Genomic DNA, 22,916 nt, shown 5'->3' on the forward strand with positions numbered 1-22,916 from the left:
GGTCCACTGTTATACACACAGTTTATCATACTGTGTCTTAAATATATTCACTGTCTCTGCACACACCACACTCTCGGGCAAAGCATTCCAATCACTCACCACTCCATGCAAAAAACCTGCTCCTCACTCCCTTGCTCACACCCTCCTTATACAGCTTCCAGGAATGACCTCTTGTTCTCCTGCTATCCTCACCCATTCTGTGCAAAACCTCCCCGACGTTAATCTGGTAATAACCACTCAACAGCTTATATGTCTCAATCATATCCCCCCCCCCCTCCTCCTTCTATCCACCAATTTCTGCAAATTGCATTTTGTCAATCTGTCTTCATACTCTACATTCCAGAGACCAGAAACCACCTTAGTCAATCGCCTCTGAACTTTTTCCAACGCAATTTCATCTTTTTGAAAACCAGGTGACCAGATCTGTGCACAGTAATCCATATGTGGCCTGATCAAAGCCTTATACAAAGGAACCATAACATCCTTACTTCTACAAGTCAATGTCCTCCGCATCATTCCCATTATCCGCTGTGTTGTCTTCACTATTTTAGTAACATGTCCCCGAAATTTTAGGTCCTTGTCTACAATCACTCATTTCCTCTACCTCTTCCAAGATATTCGCACCGATTGTGTACTTTACATCCCATCTCTGCTTCCCAAATTTCAAAACCTTACACTTTGAGACATCGAATTGACATCCCCACTTATTTACCCATTCAGACAGTGTATTCAAGTCCTCTTGCAAAGCTACAGCATCCACACTACTCCTGATAGCTCTCCCCAACTTTGCATCATCTGCAAACAACTGCACATCACCATTCAGACCTCTCCAGATATCATTTACATACAAATTAAACAGCAATGGACCCAAAACAGACCCTTGAGGTACACCACTAGTAACTTTCCTCTTCTGGGATATCGCTCCTCCATAGACAACTCGCTGATACCTATCAGACAACCAATCTCCAATCCAGTGAACCAATCTACTGTTCAGCCCCATCCGTTCCAATTTAATTACCAGCTTGTCATGTGGCAATTTATCAAACGGCTTTGCAAAATCTAAATATACCACTGTATATGCAATACCCTTATCCAACGCATTTGTCACTTTATTATAAAAAGTAAGCAGGTTGCTAAAGCATGATTTTCCTTTAGTAAATCCATGCTGGCCACCAAAGAGTATTTTTCTGTTGTCAACCCAATTCTGAACTTTATTCCTAACTAACTTCTCTAATACCTTGACCACAACTCCAGGCACACAGACTGGTCTATAATTCAAAGCCTTACTCTTATCACCTCTCTTATGAATTGGAACAATTTTACCTTCTTTCCACTCTTGTGGAACTTGACCCAGTGAGAGACTCATGTTGAAAAGATATAAAAAAGCTGTTGTTAACTCTCTGGCACATTCCCTCAAGACACGTGGTGAAATAGCATCAAGTCCCACAGCCTTATTTACATCAAGTCTATTCAATTCCTCATATACCTCCTGTTCACTTACTAACAGTTCCTCCTCCTCCTCTTCTCCCACTACTTTCAAGTGTCACATGTGTCACAAGTGCCACTGCATGATGTCACATATTTAAAAGAAAATCAAACTTTTCGTTAATTGTAGACATGTGCTTGAATTTTTCATCAACAGATGCAATTGCAGTATCTATAATTGAAAAATAAAAATCTACCTTAAATTTTTGTTTAAAATCTGTTATGAATTCATCCTCTGCTTCATACACAAATTGTTTCTTTTTTTCTAAGTCTGTTTCTTGTTCAAAATTAGGTGTTACACCTAAGACCTCAGCAATTTTTATCCGCATCTGTTAACATCTTTTTCATCCTCATTTCGGATTTTCGTTAAGAAATTCTTTGTATCATTAATACAATTTATGGCACCATTTATATCAAGGCTTGTATTCTGAAGTTGTTTACTTGTAAAGTTTATTTCAAAAAGTATATTATACCACATTACTAAGGATGCGATAAATTTGAACTTCCTTAAAGTTTTAAGAAGACTACTTGCATCTAATTTCATGGTATTTCCACTTAATCCACATAAACTATCATCTTGAGATATTTCTTGCAGTGCTTTGCAAACATCGGCCAAATTATATCTTAGGGGCTTTAATGAGTCAATTAGACTCTCCCATCATGTATCACAGACTGGTTGGAGTGCAAAATTACTTGTGTCTTTTGAGATATTCCCATCGATGAGTCGAACCAAAAAAAAAATACATATAGATGATGTACCACTTCAAAAAATGCTGTGGCATCTAAAGTATTAGCAGTACAATTCACTACTAAATTTAATGAATGTGAACTACAGGGTACACACATTGCTCTCGGGTTAATATTTGAAATTCGTCGCTGCACACCTTTTACATCACCTTTCATATTACTGGCGTTATCGTATCCTTGACCTCGTAAATCTTGTATTGGTAATGAAAATTTGTCTAGAGTTCCTAGTGTTTCATTTAATAAAAATTCTCGAGTGGTATTTTTTATTTCTATAAATCCCAAAAAGTGTTCTTTTATAGAAACTGTGCTATTACTAGTGTCTACGAATCGAAGTATTATGCTCATTTGTTCTCTGTGATCAATCTCGGACGCACAGTCAATAATTATGGAAAAATATTTTGCGGCAACAACAGATTCTAAAATTTTCTTTTTTATCACATTGGTGAAGATGTTTATTATTTCATTTTGAATATCTTTTCCAAGATAATGCACATATGTATCTTTATTTTTTATTCTTCGAAGATGTTCATTCATTATTGGATCAAACTTGGCTAGAAATTCGACAAATTTCCAAAAATTTCCATCGAAAACAATGTCTCATTTGTTCCTTGAAATGATAAATTTTGAATAGCTGACGTCTGAACTAAAGCAAAGCGTCATCCTAATACTTGCACCCAATGTTTCTCCTCATTTCTAATAACTAGCAAGTTCTCCTCAATGGTTTTCTTTTATTCGAATTTCTAATTCTTTCCACTTATGGTAATTTTCAACGTGTCTTTGACTTTTTTCATGCACAGCTAAAATAGAAGCATTTTTCCAGTCCCTCAATCCAGAATCAGCAAGGTTAATCCGCCATTGATCAAATAATAAACAGCAGAAGCAAAATGCAGAATCGGTGGATTTTGAATACAATAACCACAAACGCTGCATTGTCTCGCCGTTAAATAGTCTTCGAGTATAATGACTCATTATTAATGAGTCATCAAAAATCTTCTATTATTGTTATCTTTCGGAAAATCAAAATTATGAATCTGTTCAGGTCCATATTCAACTGTTAGTTGACATAATTGATTGATATTGAAAAATTTTACAGGACACCTAGTTGCTGGATCATTATAATTTAAATTTGTAAAATCAAATCCTTTTATGATTGGATCTGTAGAACAACCAGCTTCAGAATCAACAATTCTCATATGATCTGTAGATTTCTCCTTCGATGTTTTAATCCAATTTTTGGTATCTTAGAATTTTCCTCCAATTCATTAATTGAAACTATAGACGAATTATTCAACGAATAATCTTGAAGATTTTCTTCTTGTATGCGATCGCGATCTTCTCGGCAAAGATATTTTAAAAATGCACCTTGTTTTTTCAAACTTTCTTCCTTTTCCGCTTTACGTTTGCAATATTGAAAACTCGATTTCTTTTTATCCATTTTCAAAATCTAGTAACTGAAATATTTATAAATAAAAATAAACTTAATTATAAAAAAATATGGACTTTAAACTATTCAGTAATTCACAAATAAATTTTTATACATTTACTTAATGAAGTATTTATCAATTATATATACTTTATATATTGTATATATAAAGTATATATAATTTATCTATATATTATATAACTTATCTATCTATCATACATTTATAATCTAATAATTCAACAATATTGTTTTCTATGAACATAATTGACAAATTTTTCAAATGTTTCTGACTTAACGAATTGTGTAAATATTTTTAACGCGTTTAAGTACAGAAAATTAGCGTTCACCGCTAGCATTACAAACAGGCAGTGTCCAGGATCGCATTTATACTTTTGGAGACCAGAGGCACAACATCATTATGAGGCCTCAAAAATAAGCACTTTTTTTAGTTTATTGAAAATAAAAGTCAACATTTCCATAATAACTAATTTTAATAACACAATACAACATTGGTATACATATATTTGCAAAAAAATATATATATATATAAAAATAAATCAGTTTAAATTTAAATTTAAAAAAAAATCAATAACTCATTTTTTTTTTTTTTTTCTTTCTGGCTTTGGTTTAAGCAAATATATCTATAATGTCATCATAATTAATAGAGTCCATTATATCTGATTCAATGCATAATAACGACAGGTCACTTGTTTTATTTTGGTGCAAGTTGCTTCTTAAATAATTGTATAAAGATAAAAGTTAAAGTATAAAGATATAAGGTATATATAAAGTAAAAAGTAAAAGTATAAAGATAAAATCTGAAAACAAACCCCAACTCAACATCTCCAGAGTTAAAGATCGGTACTATCAACGTAAGAAGCCTGAATGGCAAAGAAATGGAGCTAGCTGAGGAATTAGATAAGTACCAGATCGACATAATAGGGGTGACTGAAACAAAAAAGACCAAAACTGGTGAGATCTTTCTGAGCAATAAATACAAAATGTTATATTCAGGCAATGACAATCACGGAAAAGAAGGAGTAGCCATAGTATTCAACACAAAATACTAGGCTAATCTTCTTGAATGGCAGTCAGTCTCAAGTAGAGTAATGTGGGCAAATATGAGAATGGGGAACTGGACAATGAGACTTATTTGTGCCTATGGTCCCACAGAAGGTTCCACTAAGGTAGAAGTGGAGGAATTTTTTGAGGCTTTAGAAAAAGCAACTGACACATTGAAAAAGGAAAAGTTGGTCCTTGTTGGGGATCTAAATAGTAGAATAGGAAATGATTGTGAGACATACAAAAATATTTTGGGAAAATTTGGAGAAAAGAGCAAAGCTAATAATAATGGCAAATATCTGTTGGATTTCTGCTCAGGACATGGACTGGTTATTACTAACACCATGTTCCAACATAAAAATGTGCACAAATTCACATGGAGAGAAGAGGCTAGGAATAAGAAAAGTCTCATTGACTATGTTATTGTTGATAGTGATGTTTTCTCCCTGGTGCAGGACACCAGAGTGTACAGAGGATTTGAAATTGGAAGTGATCACTATTTAGTCTTGAGCAGGATAAAATTGAATTTCATATTGAAAAGAAAAGTATGTAAGAAAGTTTTAAAGCGAATAAAAGTTGAGCAGCTCTCAGATGCGAACTGTAGACTAAAATACACAAAGATTATTGAAGAAAAAATGAAAGAGTTTGAGAACAGGAATCAAACCTTGGAGATTCAGTGGCAAACTCTGAAGAAAACATTGATTGATTCTGCCAGAGAGGCATGTGGTGAGGTTGTGTGCAAGGATAAAAAAATCAGAACTCCCTGGTGGACACAGGAAGTTAAAGAGGCAGTGAAGGAAAAGAAGAAAGCTTATCAAAAGTTCCTGGCAAATAAGTCAGCTTTTATTCTTACAGAATACAGAGACAAATGTAAGAAAGCTAAACAGTGTGTAAAACTAGCTAAACAAAAGTCATGGGAGGACTTTGGCAAGAATATAGAAAATAAATATCACGAAGGTGGCAAAATATTCTGGAGGTTGTTGAAGAAGCTTAGGAATGGAGGAAAGAGTGCTGTAAAAGGAATTAGAGATGATAAAGGTGAAATGAAAACAGGAGAAAAAGATATCCTTGAAGCATGGAGTAATTACTTTGAAAAACTGCTAAATGAAACAAGCAGTGATGACAGCACAGTGATAAAAAAACACTGACCAGGCATGCAGTCAGGAATACATATCCATACTTGAAGTAGAAAAAGCCATCAAAGGCTTGAAATGTGGAAAGGCAGCAGGAGTAGATGATATTCGACCAGAAATGCTGAAGTATGGTGGTATAAGAGTCTTACAGTGGCTGCACTGCATAGTTCAGAAAGCCTGGACAGAGGGACGAATTCCCGATGATTGGAGTAGAGCTCTCATAGTACCCATATATAAAAAGGGAAATAAAACTGAATGTGAGAATTACAGAGGTATTTCCCTACTGAGTGTTCCTGGCAAGATCTATGCAAGTATACTTGAGAAACGGTTGAGAAGAATTGTGGAAGAAAAGCTTGGTGAAGAACAAGCTGGATTCAGGCCAAATAGAGGCTGTCAGGATCAGATCTTCACTTTACGACAAATAGTCGAGAAAGCATGGGAATATAACAAAGATCTGTATTTAAGTTTTGTCGATTTGGAAAAGGCATATGACAAGGTGCCAAGAGAGCAGCTATTCAATACGCTGCAGTTATATGGTGTCAATGGGGCATTATATCAAGCAATACTTAGTCTTTATTTGAGTTGTGAGTCAGCAGTTAGAATTGAAGGAAGTGCAGGAAGATGGTTTAATGTTAAATCTGGTGTGAGACAAGGATGTACATTATCCCCTCTGTTATTCATTATCTATATGGATCACATTATGAAGGAATGCGGTATTAAACCTGATATCAAAATTGGAGATGTTAATGTCAGCTCTTTGCTTTATGCGGATGATGTTATACTTCTAAATAAATCCGCTACAAGTCTGCAAGATTCTCTGACTAAATTGAATAGCTGTTGTAATAGATATGGTATGAAGGTCAGCAATAAAAAGGCAAAGACAATGAAAATAGGCAGAATCATTGAAAATGTCAACTGTGTTGTGAATGGAGAACCTGTGGAACAAGTAAAACATTTCAGCTACTTAGGCACAATTTTTACTGAAGATGGTAAACTAAATATAGAAATAGACTACAGAATCAGCAAAGCTGGTATCGTGGGAAGTCAATTGAATAAATTCATATGGAATAAGAAAGAAATTAGTCGGAACACTAAATTAGCTGTATACAAGACTGTGTTCAAACCAATTTTAACTTATGGATCTGAGAGCTGGGTCAGAAGTAAAACACTTGACCAAAGACTAGAGACCGCAGATATGAGAGTCCTGAGAAAGATTAGAGGCGTGAACAGATGGCATCAATGGCAATATCATATTAAAAATGAGAATATTAGGAAAGAACTTGACATTGTCAGCATCCAGGAATGCGTTACCAGAGCTAATCTCAGATGGTATGGTCACTTAAATAGAATGGGAGAGGAAAGATTAGCAAAACAAGTGTTCTCTGCCAGGTTGGCAGGAAAACGACCCAGAGGAAGACCAAGATATAGGTGGATTGATACGGTACAAAGTGCCTTAGACGATAGAAATATAAGATCTGATAATGTTGGAGTCTTGACAAGTAACAGACTGATTTGGAGGAAAATTGTAGATAGGAAGTTAGTAATGATGTAATTTTTTCATGTAGTACTGTCATATCCTGTACACCCCTTGAGGGTACATGGCAGGAATTTGATGATGATGATGATGATGAGATAAAAGTTTTTTTTTTAAAAAAAAGAATTTAAATGCAATCAAATTAAGCTTGCTAATGAAGGTAAAAAATAGGAACTTCATCAACTGTAACATTCAGATATTCTCACTAAAAATAAAAATTTTGAATTTACGGTAATAAAAATTGTATCAAAAATCATATTTATGGACTTACAACATGGATCTAAATATAAATATAAAATGTTTCACTTTGCAGTAACATGCACAGTATGCCTCCCCTGGTTGACAGAATGGTTAATGTATCTGCGTTCCAACCACCCAACTTTAGGTGAAAGGTAAATTTTGTCGCCTAGTGCGAGACCACCTTACATACTGGAGGCCTGGGATTCGCATAAAAAGCATATAATATATAGGATTAATTCAGTTCCAACTTTATCGCACAATTATTAAGATTTATTCAACTCTAGATTTGATTTTTTTAAGTTACAGTAATAAGCATAATAATTCCAGCTTTAGTTAAAACTGCGAAGCAATGAATAGTAACGATAATTTGCTATGCTCGCTAACATCCACTTTTTTACTCGAGATTTTACCCTAAAATAACTAGAATCTTGATGCACAAAAAAATGAACTGAAAAATCAATTTAATTTATAAATAATAATAAACTTGAAATTCAAATGCTCTGTTTATGTGATATAGAAACTGCTCTTACCCACTAATTAATACAAATAGCAGCAGCACACACAAAAAAAACTTCTGTTGTCTCAGAAACGTGTTTCAAAATAATCGCAAGTTCAATACTCAGCGATCTGTTCTTTCCTAATAGGATTCTGGGAAATCGCAGGGTGAAATATTCTTAAGAGTGCTATGGATTAAACTGACCATATATTTAATCTCTGGATTAAACTGCTAAGTCAGTGATTGGTCAACAAAGGCAAACATTTAGTAAGAGAAAATTTCCAGAGAAGGAGATTGGAATTTAGTAATATTGATAAGAACAATAGTTCAGAAGCGAAAACCATCTGTGACAAAATGAAACTAGTTTATTTAATTAAAAACACAAAAATACAACCAATTTATTAAATATATCTTTATAGAGTTCATAATTAAAAGGACTACTACTAATAATAATAGATTTCTACAGATGTGTCTCATCTTGTTTTGGTATTATCAAGTTATTCTGAAGCATTATGAATTTTGCTATTTTATTATTATTATGCCATTGATATTTCTTCAAATGCAGCACTTTTTACAACAAAACTGGCTAAGTTATGTTGAATATATCTGTTCATAAATATACTCAAAATCCCTTTGACCTAATAAAAATGTAGAATGCTGATGAAACTTCAACAGCATTTTATCTGTTAAAATGCAATTAACTCCCCACCCCCTCCCCTGCCGTTAATGGATTATTGTCTTTATGTGCACTTTATTACTTGGAATTTCTTTACTGTCCTATGATATTTGACCCTTTTTTTGCTGCACAATTTATTTATTGTCTCTTCCCAAATAGAAACGAATTTCACATGTGCGAAAATAAATAATCAAAACGTTTGTTTACATTGGAAATATTATGTCAAATATTTATATTTTTTAAATAACATTTATTGAAATAAATAAGACATTTTGCTTTCTTTCCTTGCAAAATAAAATTATGTGGGTCACACATTTAAATTTGAGGACTGTTTTTTTAATGAACAACAAACGATGTTAAACTGCATTACTCGGGGTTTCCGATTGCGAGTCTTTTTAATATCAAAAATTTATATCCAATGGTATTTTATTAGAGATTCTTCGCCTTTTTTTTTTTCTTAAAACTGCAACAGTACAATTATTTTGGAAAAATAACGAATTCAAACAAAAAGAAAGTGCACATATGTTGTTGTTATTATTATTAAACAAGACCTCATGGAGTCAAAGACTCATCTAGGAGGTCCTTTTATCTCGCACACATCTCATCATACCGGGTCTTAAACACATTCAAACTCCTTGCAGACACCACACTCTCAGGCAAGGCATTCCAATCATTCACAACTCTGCACGAAAAAAACCTGCCTCTCACTCCCCTACTCACACCCTCTTTATACAGTTTCCAGGGATGACCTCTGGTTCTCCCCTGATCTCCCACTATTCTCTGTAGAACTTCTCCACCATTGATCTTATAACAACCCCTTACCAACTTGTAGGTCTCTATCATATCTCCCCTCTTCCTTCTCTCCACTAGACTCTGCAAATTACATCTTTTCAATCTTTCCTCATACTCGACATTCCAGAGGTCAGAAACTACCTTAGTCAGTCGCCTTTGGACCCTTTCCAACATCTCTTCATCCTTCTGAAAACCAGGTGACCAAATCTGGGCACAATAGTCCATGTGTGGCCTAATCAAAGCCTTATACAATGGAACAAGAATCTCCCTACTTCTACACGTCAGTGTCCTCCTCATCATTCCCAGAAGTCTTCGTGTTGTCTTCACAATTTTGGCGATGTGTCCCCTAAATTTTAGATCCTTATCCACTATCACTCCCAGATCTCTTATTTCCTCTACTTCCAACAATGTATTCTCACCAAGCATAAATTCTGCATCCCATCTTTGTTTTCCAAATTTTAAAACCTTACATTTTGCAACATTGAACTCGCATCCCCATTTGCTTGCCCAATCACTCAATTTATTCAAGTCTTCTTGCAAGGCCACAACATCTTCACTACTCTTTATGGTTCGTCCCAACTTTGCATCATCTGCAAACAACTGAATATCTCCATCCAAATCTTCGCCAATATCATTAATATACAAGTTAAATAGTAATGGCCCTAAAACAGATCCCTGAGGCACTCCACTAGTGACTTTCTTTTTCCTGGATATTGCACCCCCATACACAACTTGTTGATACCTATCAGATAGCCAGTCTCCAATCCAATGCACTAATCTAATATCCAACCCCATCTGCTCTAGTTTGACTGTCAACTTATCATGAGGTACTCTATCAAAAGCTTTTGCGAAATCCAAGTATATTACTGTGTATCCTTCTCCTCTGTCCAAGGAAGCAGTCACTTTATTGTAATAAGTAAGTAGATTACTAAAACACGACCTCCCTTTAGCAAATCCATGCTGTCCATCAAAGATTATACCATTGTTGTCAACCCAACTCTGGATCCTAGTTTTCACAAGCTTCTCCAACAACTTAACCACAACACCTGACACACAGATAGGCCTATAGTTTGATGCTTGAGTTCGATCACCTCCTTTATGAAGTGGCACAATCTTGCCCTCTTTCCACTCTTTAGGGACTTGACCAAGTGCAAGACTCGTATTAAAAAAAATGTCAAGGCAGGTGTCAACTCTCTGGCACATCCCTTCAGAATACGCGGTGATATATTATCAAGTTCCACAGCCTTATTTACATCAAGTTTACTCAACTCCCCAAACACCTCTTGCTCACTTACAGTCAGTCTCTCCTCCCCATCATCAACTGCTCTTAATCTCTCCATGAAGTCACATTCACAAGATTGAAAGATCTTTATGAACTGCTCATTAAGTATCTCCACCACACATTCTGCAACAGCTGTCTTTATACCATTTCCTCCAATCAATGTCATCCTTCCATAATCATTCTTTCTTTTGCTGGCTACATATCGAAAGAACTCCCTAGGATTCTTTTTAGCTTCATTAGCTAACTGCTGTTCATACCTCTCTTTAGCTACTCTCACCAACCAAGTCACCCTCCTTGCCTGGTCTTTGTAGACCTCATGAAATTGGTTACTTCCACTTCTCTTATGCTGCCTCCACAATGCCCTTTTTCTCTGTATTGCATGCTTAATCTCTTTATTCATCCATCTCACACCTACCTTATTTAACCTTCTCACCCTTGGAATACATTTAGACATTGCATCCACTAAATATTTTTTGAAAATCCCCCAAGCTGCATTGATCTCTTTTCCAGCTAACTCCTCATTCCATGCTACACCTGCAAGCTGTCTCCTGAGCTCTTCATAATCACCCCCCTTGTAGTTCCACATATACCCTTTTTTCACAGAGGTCCTTGCACTGCTGGCAACCACCCAAGTAATCACCTCATGGTCACTTTCACCAATTGGTGGATGATTTCATACCTCTTTGATAATTACATCCTCCGATGAGATGACCAAATCCAAGACCCTTAATCCTCTTGTGCCCTCTGTTACATACTGTCTGAGGTAGTTATCCCTCAAAAACTCAAGAAACTCATTTTCTTTACTTCCAGTTGCTATCTCTTCATTCCAGTCTATATTGCCATAATTAAAATCACCCATAATGATCACCCTTTTCTTATTTGCTTGGCTTATTTGACTATACATTTCACTATCACCACCATCCACATTACCAGGTCTATAACAACATCCCACCAAGTATTTGATTCTATTCACCTCTATCTCACACCATACTGCCTCAAAACCACTGGCCCCATTTCCCTCTTGCATCTCTACCTTGTATGGACATAACTCTTTCTCTATCATCAATAGCACTCCCCCTCCCTTTTTACCCCTTCTATCCTCACGAAACACATCATACCTTTCCATCTCTATTCCTGTCAGGATGTCATCCTCATCTAACCATGTCTCACTTATTCCGACAATCTCTGGGTGCACAGACGCAATTAGTGCAACCATTTCATCCGCCTTGTTTCTTATACTTCTAGCATTGGTATACAAACAGCAACTCATTTCTGGATCTACAGCTAGTTTCACTGATACCACTCACTCGATGTGATCTCTCCATGCTGGACTGGGGCCATTTCCCTTTCTGCTTCTTCATTTTAGAACCCTTTGCAATTCCATCTGTTTCCTTTTGATCCCTGATCATCCCATTACTTTCCTGTCTACACATGCTCTCACCTCCTCTTGGAGCATCCACCTTTCTCACGCTGTGTATCCCTGTCCACCTTGAGCCTCCCCGTTTCCCTGCTCCTCTTGCACACCCATTCTCTCATTTTCTATACTCATACCACTCACTTCCCCATTCATTTCCACTCCTTCAATCTCTCCTGTCTTACTCTCCTGCTCTTCCACATCACTCCCCTCTCGATCCGATTCATCCTCTCTATTCACTTCTCCACTTTCCAGCAGCAGTCTCTCCAAGCGACTCACACCATAACCACTCAAATGCAGTCCATCGCTCCCATACAGCTCACTTCGTCCCTCAAACTCATTCCACACATTAACAAACTGTACTCCCATCTCCTCACACATTTCAGCCAGAATATCATTCATAATTGGTGTCGAGGCTAGCTGGTGAACGGATGTGCTATCGGAGAGCTCCTGAGAGATTTGTGATTTTTGTTGATTTATTGGTGTTTTGGATTCAATTTAATGGACTTAAGTGTGTAATTTTGGTATATTATTGGAGCTTTATTAGCGTGGTTAGTGTACTAAAGTGTTTTATAACATAATCTATGTCGGGAAGTCGCCGCTAGATGAATTCGTAATGTGTAGTGTTCGTGCAAGCTCCAGATAAGATAAGTATCATTTTCAGTTATCGATACAAATTACTTAATATTGTGTAGTTTTGTTTTGTTTGCCTTGCGTATTTTAGTGCGTCTATTTTTGGTGTGTTATAACATATAATTTGACAAAACACGTTGCAAATAAGGATGGCACCTGTGCGAAGGAAAACGGCGGCTAGTAATGAAGGTTCGCCATCGTTATCAAAGAACGGTAGCATAAAAGAAATGAGTCAGTGTACTAGCTGTGAAATGTACGCTTTGCGGAGTGTGGTTAGATGATAATAAAGGATTGAATGTGTGTAGAAAATGTAGGGAGAATGAGGAATTGAAGTGTATTTCAGATCGTGAGTGTGATATTTTTGTCAACCTTCAGAATGAAGGAAATAGGGATATGACAAGAAACGGCAAGGTTGTACATGAAAATTGTGAGAGTGTGAATGATAGTATAAATGGTTTCTCAGAGAACAAAAAAGATGAGATAGATGCATTGAATGAGATCGCGTTGTTGAATAGTGCGATAGAAAGAGCAAAACAGCAGCTAGAGTGCATGAACAAAAGTAGACTGAATGAACCAACCAATAATAAAAGGTATGACAGGAAAAATAGATGTATGAACGTGAACATGAACAAAATGAAGGATAGAGTGCTGTATGGAGACTCGTTAGTACGAGGTGTGTTAGTAGAGGATTTGACAAAATCGTACCAACCTGGTGCGACCATAAAGGACGTAACTGCGTCTATTAGAGAGCAAAAGGAAAGGGTGAAAGAAATGATTGTTGTGGCAGGTACGAATGATTTGAAAGGAGATAAAATGGAAATGATAGAAGACCTGAATGAATTGTTTGAGGTAGCAAAAGAAAAGAGTGAGAGAGTTAGACTGATGAGTCTTTTGCCACGGTATGACAGTGAAATGTTTAAAAGGAGGGCTATAATTGCGAATGACTTTATGCGTGGGTTATGTATGACGAGTGGTGTGGAATTTATGGATGTGTGGAGTGAGTTTGATGGGCGAAAGGATCTATATAAGATGGATGGCTTGCATTTGAATGGTTACAGTGTAAGAAGACTTGAGAAAGTGTTGCTGAATGTAGTGGATGTGCAAATTCAGGGAAACTAGATTTGTTGGGGGGGGGGGAGTAGAGATACAGTCCTTATGGAGGCAGTTGAATGTAAGAATGAATATAATATGCCAGAGCAAATAAGGACAACAAATCTGAGTGGGATAGTTAATATAAGGCATCAAGGTAGGGTTGGGGCTAATGGGGGTCTTAAATTCATGTACACTAATACTAGGAGTATTAGGAACAAGAAGGAAGAGTTTTTGGCCATGGTTGGCACTTCCAGACCACAGGTTATAGGTATTAGTGAAACATGGCTGACTGTAGATGATATAACTAGTGGGATTGAATGTGATGGGTATAATGTGTTCAGGAATGACAGAGAGAATAAAATGGGGGGAGGAGTATTGTTGATGATAGCTGATGAGCTACAGCCAAGGAGAATAGAAGTTGAATTGCAGGATAGAGAAAAGAGCACATTTGAGGCCATTTGGTGTGAGATTGTGGCTAGCAGAACTAAATATACAATTAGGTGCTGCTATAGACCAGGTGATGGAAAAGATGGTGGTGACAGTATGCACAAGCAAATAGAAGAAATGGGTGGAAGGAGGGTGATTATTATGGGAGATTTCAACTATGGTCGCATTGATTGGAGTGAGGAGAGGACACATGGGAGGAAGGAACTGGATTTTATGCGGTTATTAAGGGATAACTATCTGCGACAGCATGTAATGGAAAATACTAGGGGTCAGAGAGTGCTTGACCTAGTAATTACATCTGAGGATTTGGCTGTAACAAATATGACCACATTGCCACCAATCGGTGAGAGTGATCATAGGGTCTTAACTTGGGAGGTGGCTAAAGGTGTAGAATTTTCAATTAAGACAGGGTACATGTGGAATTATCGGGCTGGAAAGTATGACATGCTTAGGAGTTTGATTGGTTCAGTGCCATGGCATGTACAACTGCAAGGACTATAAGTTGATAGTGCATGGGAGGTAGTTAAGAAGTGCTTGCATGAAGCAATGGCTGACTGTATACCTAGAGTCCGAATAATAAATCAAGTAGGGGTTAAATGGATGAATAACACCATTAAGCTTGAGTTGCAAAAAAAGAAACAACTATGGAGGGAATTTAAGGAGAAGGGTGACCGGCAGGCACATGAACGGTATAAAGCGCAGGCCAGAAGGGTGACGAGTGTGGTAAGAAAAGCAAAAAAGGATTACGAAAGAACATTGGCCATGCAGGCTATAGAGAATCCTAAACAGTTTTTTAGATATGTAGCAAGTAAAAGGAAAAATGTACATGGCAGATTGATTTTAAAGAATGCTGATGGTAGGGAGGTAACTGAATCAGTTGAGATAGTTGAGTTACTGAGTGAGCACTTTGCAAAAGTATATCATCCAGGTGGTGACATTGCAGAAACGAATAAACCAGTCGATTATACGGGAATTGTGGTTAATGAAGTGGAGGTGAGTAGTCTATTGCATAACCTCAATGTCAATACATCTGTGGGATTGGATGGTATACCAGCTCGTGTTGTACGAGAAGCAGCTAAAGAATTGTCAGTACCCTTGACCATTTTGTTTAATTTGAGTCTCGGGTCTGGGTTAGTCCCGAGCGGGTGGAAAGAGGGGAAAATAGTTCCACTGCATAAAGGTGGTTCCAAGACTGCTGTTGTAAATTACCGACCGATTAGCATATCAGGAATCATTGTCAAGGTCTTAGAGAAATTAGTCAAGAAAAGAATACAGGATTGGATAGATGAAAATGGGATATTGTATGGGGGACAACATGGTTTTGTGAAGGGTAGATCATGCCTCAGTAACTTGCTCACGTTTTATAACACAGTGACGGCTGAACTGGATAGGGGTAATGGGTTTACAGTGATACTACTGGACCTTGCCAAGGCCTTTGATAGGATACCACATGGAACCCTAATCAGTAAACTGGAGCAGATGGGTATAGATATAGGGTTGGTGAGATGGATAAGAGGGTGGTTGAAGGAGAGATATCAAAGAGTGGTTTATTCAGGAGTGGAGTCTAAATGACGTCTTGTGACTAGTGGAGTGCCACAGGGCTCTGTTCTTGGACCACTGCTTTTCAATTTGTTCATCAATGATATTGGAAAGAATCTGAGAGGAAGTGTTCACTTGTTTGCTGATGATGCAAAGTTGGGTAGAGCAATTGTGAGTGCACAAGATGTCAAAATTTTACAGGATGATTTGGATTGTTGGGAGGACTGGGCTAGGAAAAATGGATGTGAATTTAATGTGGCAAAGTGTAAGGTTATGCACTTTGGGGTGAAAAATAGCAGCAGTATATCGCATTGGTGGAATCATACTCCAGGAGATTGATGAGGCCAGGGATTTGGGAGTGTTGGTGGATAGGGAGTTGAAGTTTAGGGGGCACATTGCAAAAGTAACTAAAACAGCTCACCAAATCACTTGGCTTCTGAAAAATACTTTAACATGCAGAGACGAACAAGTTGTTGTTCCTCTGTATCGAGCCTTGATAAGACCCCATCTGGACTTCTGTGCCCAGCTATGGGCACCAGGGTTTCTTCGTGATGGGGAGGAAGTGGAGAGGGTCCAGAGACGAGTGACCAAGATGATAGCAGGTCTGTGGAATGAACCTTATGAGAATAGGTTGAAGATTTGTGGGTTGCAGAAATTGGACGATAGGCGAAGGAGGGGTGATATGATTGAGACATTCAAATTACTGAAGGGTTTTTATAAGATTGATCCAGAAGATATTTTTGAAAATATGACTGGTGGTGGGAAGACTAGGGGCCATGCATGGAAGCTGGGCAAGAGCGTGGTTGACAAGGGTGTTAGAGCTAGGTTCTTTACTTGGAGAGTGGTAAATGAGTGGAATAAGCTTCCAGAGTCTGTTGTGGGTGCTACGACTGTGAATGAGTTCAAGGCAAGGTATGATAGATACTGTGTGAATGTTGAATAGTTGTTCTTGACATGATGTTAGGGCCTCCCTCGATGAGTCTGTCGACTCCTTGGAGTTTCCCGGAACAATAATAATAATAATAATCCTTGCTCTCCACCTCATTTCACCACAATCATACCTAGTCAACACACTGACCACCCTTCCTGTCACACTATTCTCCTTTATCTTTCGAAGCAGTCTCCTGACATTCATTTTGACATGCTCTTTGTTCTGTCTCAAATCATTTGTACCAATTAATACAATTAACTCTTTTGCTCGTTCCTGCCTCATATTCAATGCCTCAATCACTCTACTCATTTTACCACCTGGAAAACATACCTTGTGCATTTTATCCTCTAGCACCCCTTTAATAATGGAGTCGCCATACAACGCCACTCGCTCATCTTTTGTTAACTCTTTCATGCCATCATGATTTATTTTAATAGTTTTGACCTGAATTCTCTTAATTTCATTCCGCATCCATTTCATTTCTTGCTTCATCCAATCCAATTCACCTTCCGAACCTCGCGACACATTCACTCTATCATTAAATCTTTCTAACTTTCTAACTCTTGACCCCCTCTTCTCACTTTCCCTCTCATTCATCCTTCTTTGTTTCCGTACTTTCGGTCCAACATACGTCCAACTTTCACTATCATTCTTCTCACTTTCACTCTCACATATCTTTCTTTGTTTCCGTACTTTCGGACTAACATGCGTCCAACTTTCGCTATCATTCTTCTCACTTTTACTGTCATTTATCTTTCTTTGGTTCAGTACTTTCGTTCCAACATGCGTCCAACTTTCGCCATCAGTCATTCTTTTTTCGCTATCATTCATTCTTTCGATTTTTTTTACTTGCGATTTCTGCATCACGCCATTTCTACTTTCATTCGTTCTCTCAATTTCGTTTCTTTCCGCCTCACTTTCGTCCCTTTTAACATCCGTTACGGTTGTCAAATCGCTCTTTTTCTTTTTTCCTGATTTTTTAACATTTTTTCGCCTGTCTTTCTCACCATCCCTCTCTTTCAAACGTGCACTCGCGACACAATCGGTACTAGCACTTTCTGTCATCAACTTCATATTCGCATTCATCAATTCCTCGTTCAGGTCACATTTCGCACACACCCTTCTTCCATCCACACTAAACATCCACAAATCATTTATGTAATCGAAGGAATACATATAACAGACCTCACACTTAACGAACCGACTGAAATCCAAATTAAAATCATGGAATGACAATGCCGCCGACATTTTTTTTTTTTTCTCTGCAGGTTACTAGGTCTAATATTAACGTTTTCGTATTTAGTTTAAGCAAGGAAAAAAAACCCCACACTGATAATATCGGTAGCATACAACGTTTACAGCCGCTCTTACTTAAACAATTACGCATATATACTTAATTATTCCTAGTAAAACTTATCTGAATCAGGAGCTCTTCAAAACACGTCCGTAGCGCTTGACCCACTAGCGCCCTCTTCTATAGCAGTATTTTATGTGTGGTGATAATTTTGGGAGGGAGGGGGAGTTAGCCATTAAAAGTGAATTAATTCTGTTATGAAAATTTCATTTTGACGCATACACCTACACATGTAGCGAATGATAAAGTGTAGGGGAAAATATTGCTACTTCAAAACTGCTGCATAATATCTAAAATACGCGCATAACAGTTGACTTCATAACTGCCGTTTATTTCGATTTGTAGAGAGTGAATTTTAAAATGTATTGGCGATTAAAATAATTAGTCAAAAAATTGATAGTAACATTGATCTTCCATAGTGATACAATATGAAGTGAAGAAAGTATGAAAGGATTTCTTATTTTGCGCTGGCATTAAAAACTATAATTATATGATAAAAACAAGCAGCAAAATGAATATAACTCATAGGTATTTAGTCTGATATAACTTAGATTCCGGTTACCGAGCAAACGACAAGCAACTGCGTTTCTTGCTGTAGGCAACTGAACATAGCTACTACATAGCCAAGTAATCTAGTTAAGTGTTCTTTTCAGCGTGAAGGATTATTCCCTCTTCTAATGGACATGACTGTCAAACTACACTTCTTATCCATGTTCTTTCAGCAGGTGGACAGAATATTATCCAGGTTTGCTGGACGTGTATATATGTCCAGCAAAGAAATGGTACATTTACATACATGAATTTTATGGAATACAGGAGTTCCTGTTAGTTTTATATGGCAAAATCTGGCGCCCATAGGCGATTGCCTAGGTTCGCCTAATGATAAAACCGGCCCTGAATAAGAGAGAAATTAGCCAAAACACTAAACTAGCACTATACAAGATGGTGTTCAAACCAATGCCTAAGTTATGGATTTGAGAGTTGGGTTAGAAACAAAACACTTGATCAAAGATTAAAGACCACAGATATGAAAGTTCTTAAGAAAATTAGGGGCCAGAACAGATGGCATTAATGGTAGAATCATATTTAGGAAGGAACTTGACATTGTTTGTATTCAGGAATCTGTGAGCAGGGTTAATCTAATATGATATGATTACTTAAACAGGATGAGAGAGGAAAGGTTAACAGAACAAGTGTTTAAGGCAGGAAAAAGACTCAGAAGAAGACCAAGGCCAAGGTGGATTGATTCACTGAGAAGTGCCTTAGAAGAATTTGAAGGAAAATTATTGATAATTTTCCTTCAAATTAATAATACATAATAGCAGGAAGGTGGCAAACTATTCTTAGAGACTATTGAAAAGTTGTGAAAGGAATCAAATGATAAAGGTGACATGAAAATTGATAATAAAATAAAGGTGACAATAAAACAAGCAGTGACAGCACTATGGTAGAAAACACTCAGTAAGTATATAATCAGGTATACATATCAGTATTTGAAGCCAAAAAAGCCATCAGAAACCTGAAATATAGAAAAGCAGCTGAAGTATATGATATTCCTCCAGAAATGTTCAAATAAGGAGGTATAAAAGTTTCAGTGGCTACACTGCATAATTCAGAAGGCCAGATCAGACAATGTGAGAATCAGAGGAATTTTCCTACTGAGTATTCCTCATAATATGTATACTTGAGAAAGGGCTAAGAAAAGTTGTGGAAGGGAAGCTTGGAGAAGAACAAGCTGGGTTCAGACAAATAGAGATTGTTAGAATCAGATTTTCACTTTAAGACAAATAGTTGAGAAATCTTGGGAACATAACAAGAATTTCTATTTAAGTTTTGTAGATCTGGAAAAGGCATATATAGACTATATTTAAGTTGTAAGTTGAAGTTAGAATTGAATGAGGTATAGAAAGATGGTTTGATGTTAAATTAGGTTTGAGACAACAGTGCACATTACTTTATGCAGATGATATTATTCTTCTAAATAAATCCAGTACAAGTCTGCATTATTTCCTGACTAAATTTGAATAACTGTGGTGATAAATTTAGTATGAAAAGCATCAACAAAAAGAAAGACAATGAAAATACGGATAAATATTGAAACATCATGTGCATCTTGAATTGTAGAACCTATAGAACAAATAAAACATGTCAGCTATTTAGCACAGTTTTAGTGAAGAGGACAAATTAAGTATGGAAACAGGCAGCAGTATTATCAAAGCTATGATAGAAAGTCAACTAAATAAATTTATATGAAATAAGAGAGAAATTAGTCGCAACACATTAATCAGCTGTATACTAGATAGTGTTCAAACAAATTTTAAGTTATGCATCCTCCAGCTTGGTTAGAAATAAAGCACTTGATCAAAGACTGGAGACAACATTTATGAGAGTTTTGAAAAAGATTAGGTGAGTGAACAGATTAGCATCTCTAGCGTTATCATATTAAAAATGAGGATGTTAGAAGAGAACTTGATATTGTTAGCATCCAGGAGTGAAATGTAGAGCTAATCTGAGATGGTATGGTCAATTATACAGAATGGGAGAGGGAAGGTTTGCAAAACAAGTTTCTTTGTCAAGATGACAATAAAAAGACCCAGAGGAAGACTAAGATCTAGGTGGCTTGACTCAGTCAGAAATGTCTTAGAACACAGACCAAAAAGGTTAGATATAACAGTATTGGGGTGCTGACAAATAATAGTCTAAGTTGGAGGAAAATTGTTAATAGAAAGTTTGTAATGAAGTACCTTTCTTATAGTACTATCATAATATCCTGTACATGCCTTGAAAGTAGATATTTGATGATGAACTTTCACCCAGGCTAAAAGATGGATGAAAACAACAACATAAATTTTGTAGGTAATGTTAGTATTATGTGTTGGTATTTTGGTTTCAAAGCTGTAATAAGTTTTAATTTCTTTTTCACTTATTGACTTTTTGCTCTGCAGCTATTGATCATCGATGGTCCTCAGTACAACATAGGAAAATGCTTCTTCATTATAAAATTTATGTCATTGTTAATCATTTTTAAGCAATGCCTTCTTTGTGTGCTGGTTAGAATGCCTAGTAATAATCTCAGACAAAAGAAATGTTGATGGCTAAACAGCAGGCAAAAAAAACAAAGTGGATGTTTCCTCATTTCATTAATAAGGATAGCTAACCTGTGTGACAATATATTCCTTGTACTTAATAAATTAAATATTATTTTCTGGAACTATAAAAATATATAAAACTGTTTTCATTTCTAGGATAAATCTGTTAGTTCCCAGAATACGTGCAGTGCAGGGAGCTTAATAAGTATGGAAAGTTCAGAAAATGATGAGGTAATTTTTTTTTAAGGAATCCACTGTTTTTCTCCCCATTTTTAAATGCATCATTTAATACAATATTTTCATGAGTTCTGAATAGCTTTTTTATATTGTTTTATAATAATTTGCCATGTAATCATTGAGGCATATTCCACTTTCTGTACTCACAATTTGCTCAGCAAGAATGGTATGATTGCTGCATTGCATTGCACCATTGTATGCATTTCAATTATATCTGCACTTCAGTAAAAATGGTTTAATTAAGGAATAAAATGATTGTAACATTAATGATACATTGAGTATTATTAATGCTGAACTTTAAATTTGTGAATCTTAATGTTGAAAATAAACTCTAATATTTCAAAACAATTAGTCGAGAATCTTCATGAATTGCGCACCATATAAGAAACACGAGGCAGTCACTGCATTATCCCATGCAAGTTTATTTTCAGGTGTGCTGTAAGTATGACAACCACTGTAGTGATAACTGACATCAGGTAATTACAAACAAAAAAATCAATTTTATGTACACTGTCTGATTGCTATATAAAAATAAACAGGAGGAGAGAGATAATGTACAGATGTTTACGAAGGCTGCAAAAAAAGTAAAACGGAACAAAGTAAGGTTTCTTTTGAAGCAGGTATCTCGCTTAAGGCAACATATGCATTTGTGATTTTCTGTTACATGATTTAGTTACATAAATAGAACTCATACGTTTTAATACAGTTGCATGTATATGCGACTAAATAATCACAGTAATTTTAAAAAGATGCAGCCAGCCCTGTTTTTCTGATCGCAAATTAAAATGAGTCATATGGACAGGCATGAACCTGCACACACAATCACAGTTCTTGGTGTTGTATCACACCATTGATTTATTTAAACAGGGCTGATTACATATTTGTCAAGGACACATCATCGAACAGTGTTTCAGATATAAAAAAAAAAAAAAATGAATGGCCTGCTCTTTATGATAAAAAAATTGAAAGAATACAGTGATTGGAATCTTAAAAAATTGTGGGGGAATGTTATAAGCAATTGGATAGAATTATCAGTAATAAAACCATCTGACTAATAATGGGATGAGCCCAGTATTGTTTTTCACTCTTTATTTGTTTTTAAGCACAATAATAGAGGTACAACATGTTTCTATAAAATCCATTTCGAAACTGACAAAGTTGAAAAAGGTAAGTCGCATGTGTGCATATCATAATATTTTGTTGTGATTATGATTTTTTGATTATGGCGACTGAAAACTGCAAGTGCCTGCATAGTCTAAGAGCAAAACACAGTACAAAGTTTTCGGCGAAGATACTCCAACAGTAACGTA

The 22,916-nt window shown here is 36.4% G+C and overlaps 1 protein-coding gene across 1 annotated transcript in view; it reads left to right on the forward strand.

The window, feature by feature from the left end:
- LOC150100134 (uncharacterized) overlaps positions 1–22,916 on the forward strand; it is a 147,118-nt gene that overhangs the window by 44,902 nt on the left and 79,300 nt on the right. The window contains exon 6 of the mRNA XM_090402601.1: positions 21,526–21,600. Coding sequence (XP_090258727.1) covers positions 21,526–21,600 — 75 coding nt within the window. The remainder of the gene's footprint in view (positions 1–21,525; positions 21,601–22,916) is intronic.

The sequence above is a fragment of the Typopeltis vanoorti genome, chromosome 13 (assembly GCF_054136105.1).
Source record: "Typopeltis vanoorti isolate ZY-2024b chromosome 13, IOZ_Tvanoo_1.0, whole genome shotgun sequence".
NCBI lineage: Eukaryota > Metazoa > Arthropoda > Arachnida > Uropygi > Thelyphonidae > Typopeltis > Typopeltis vanoorti.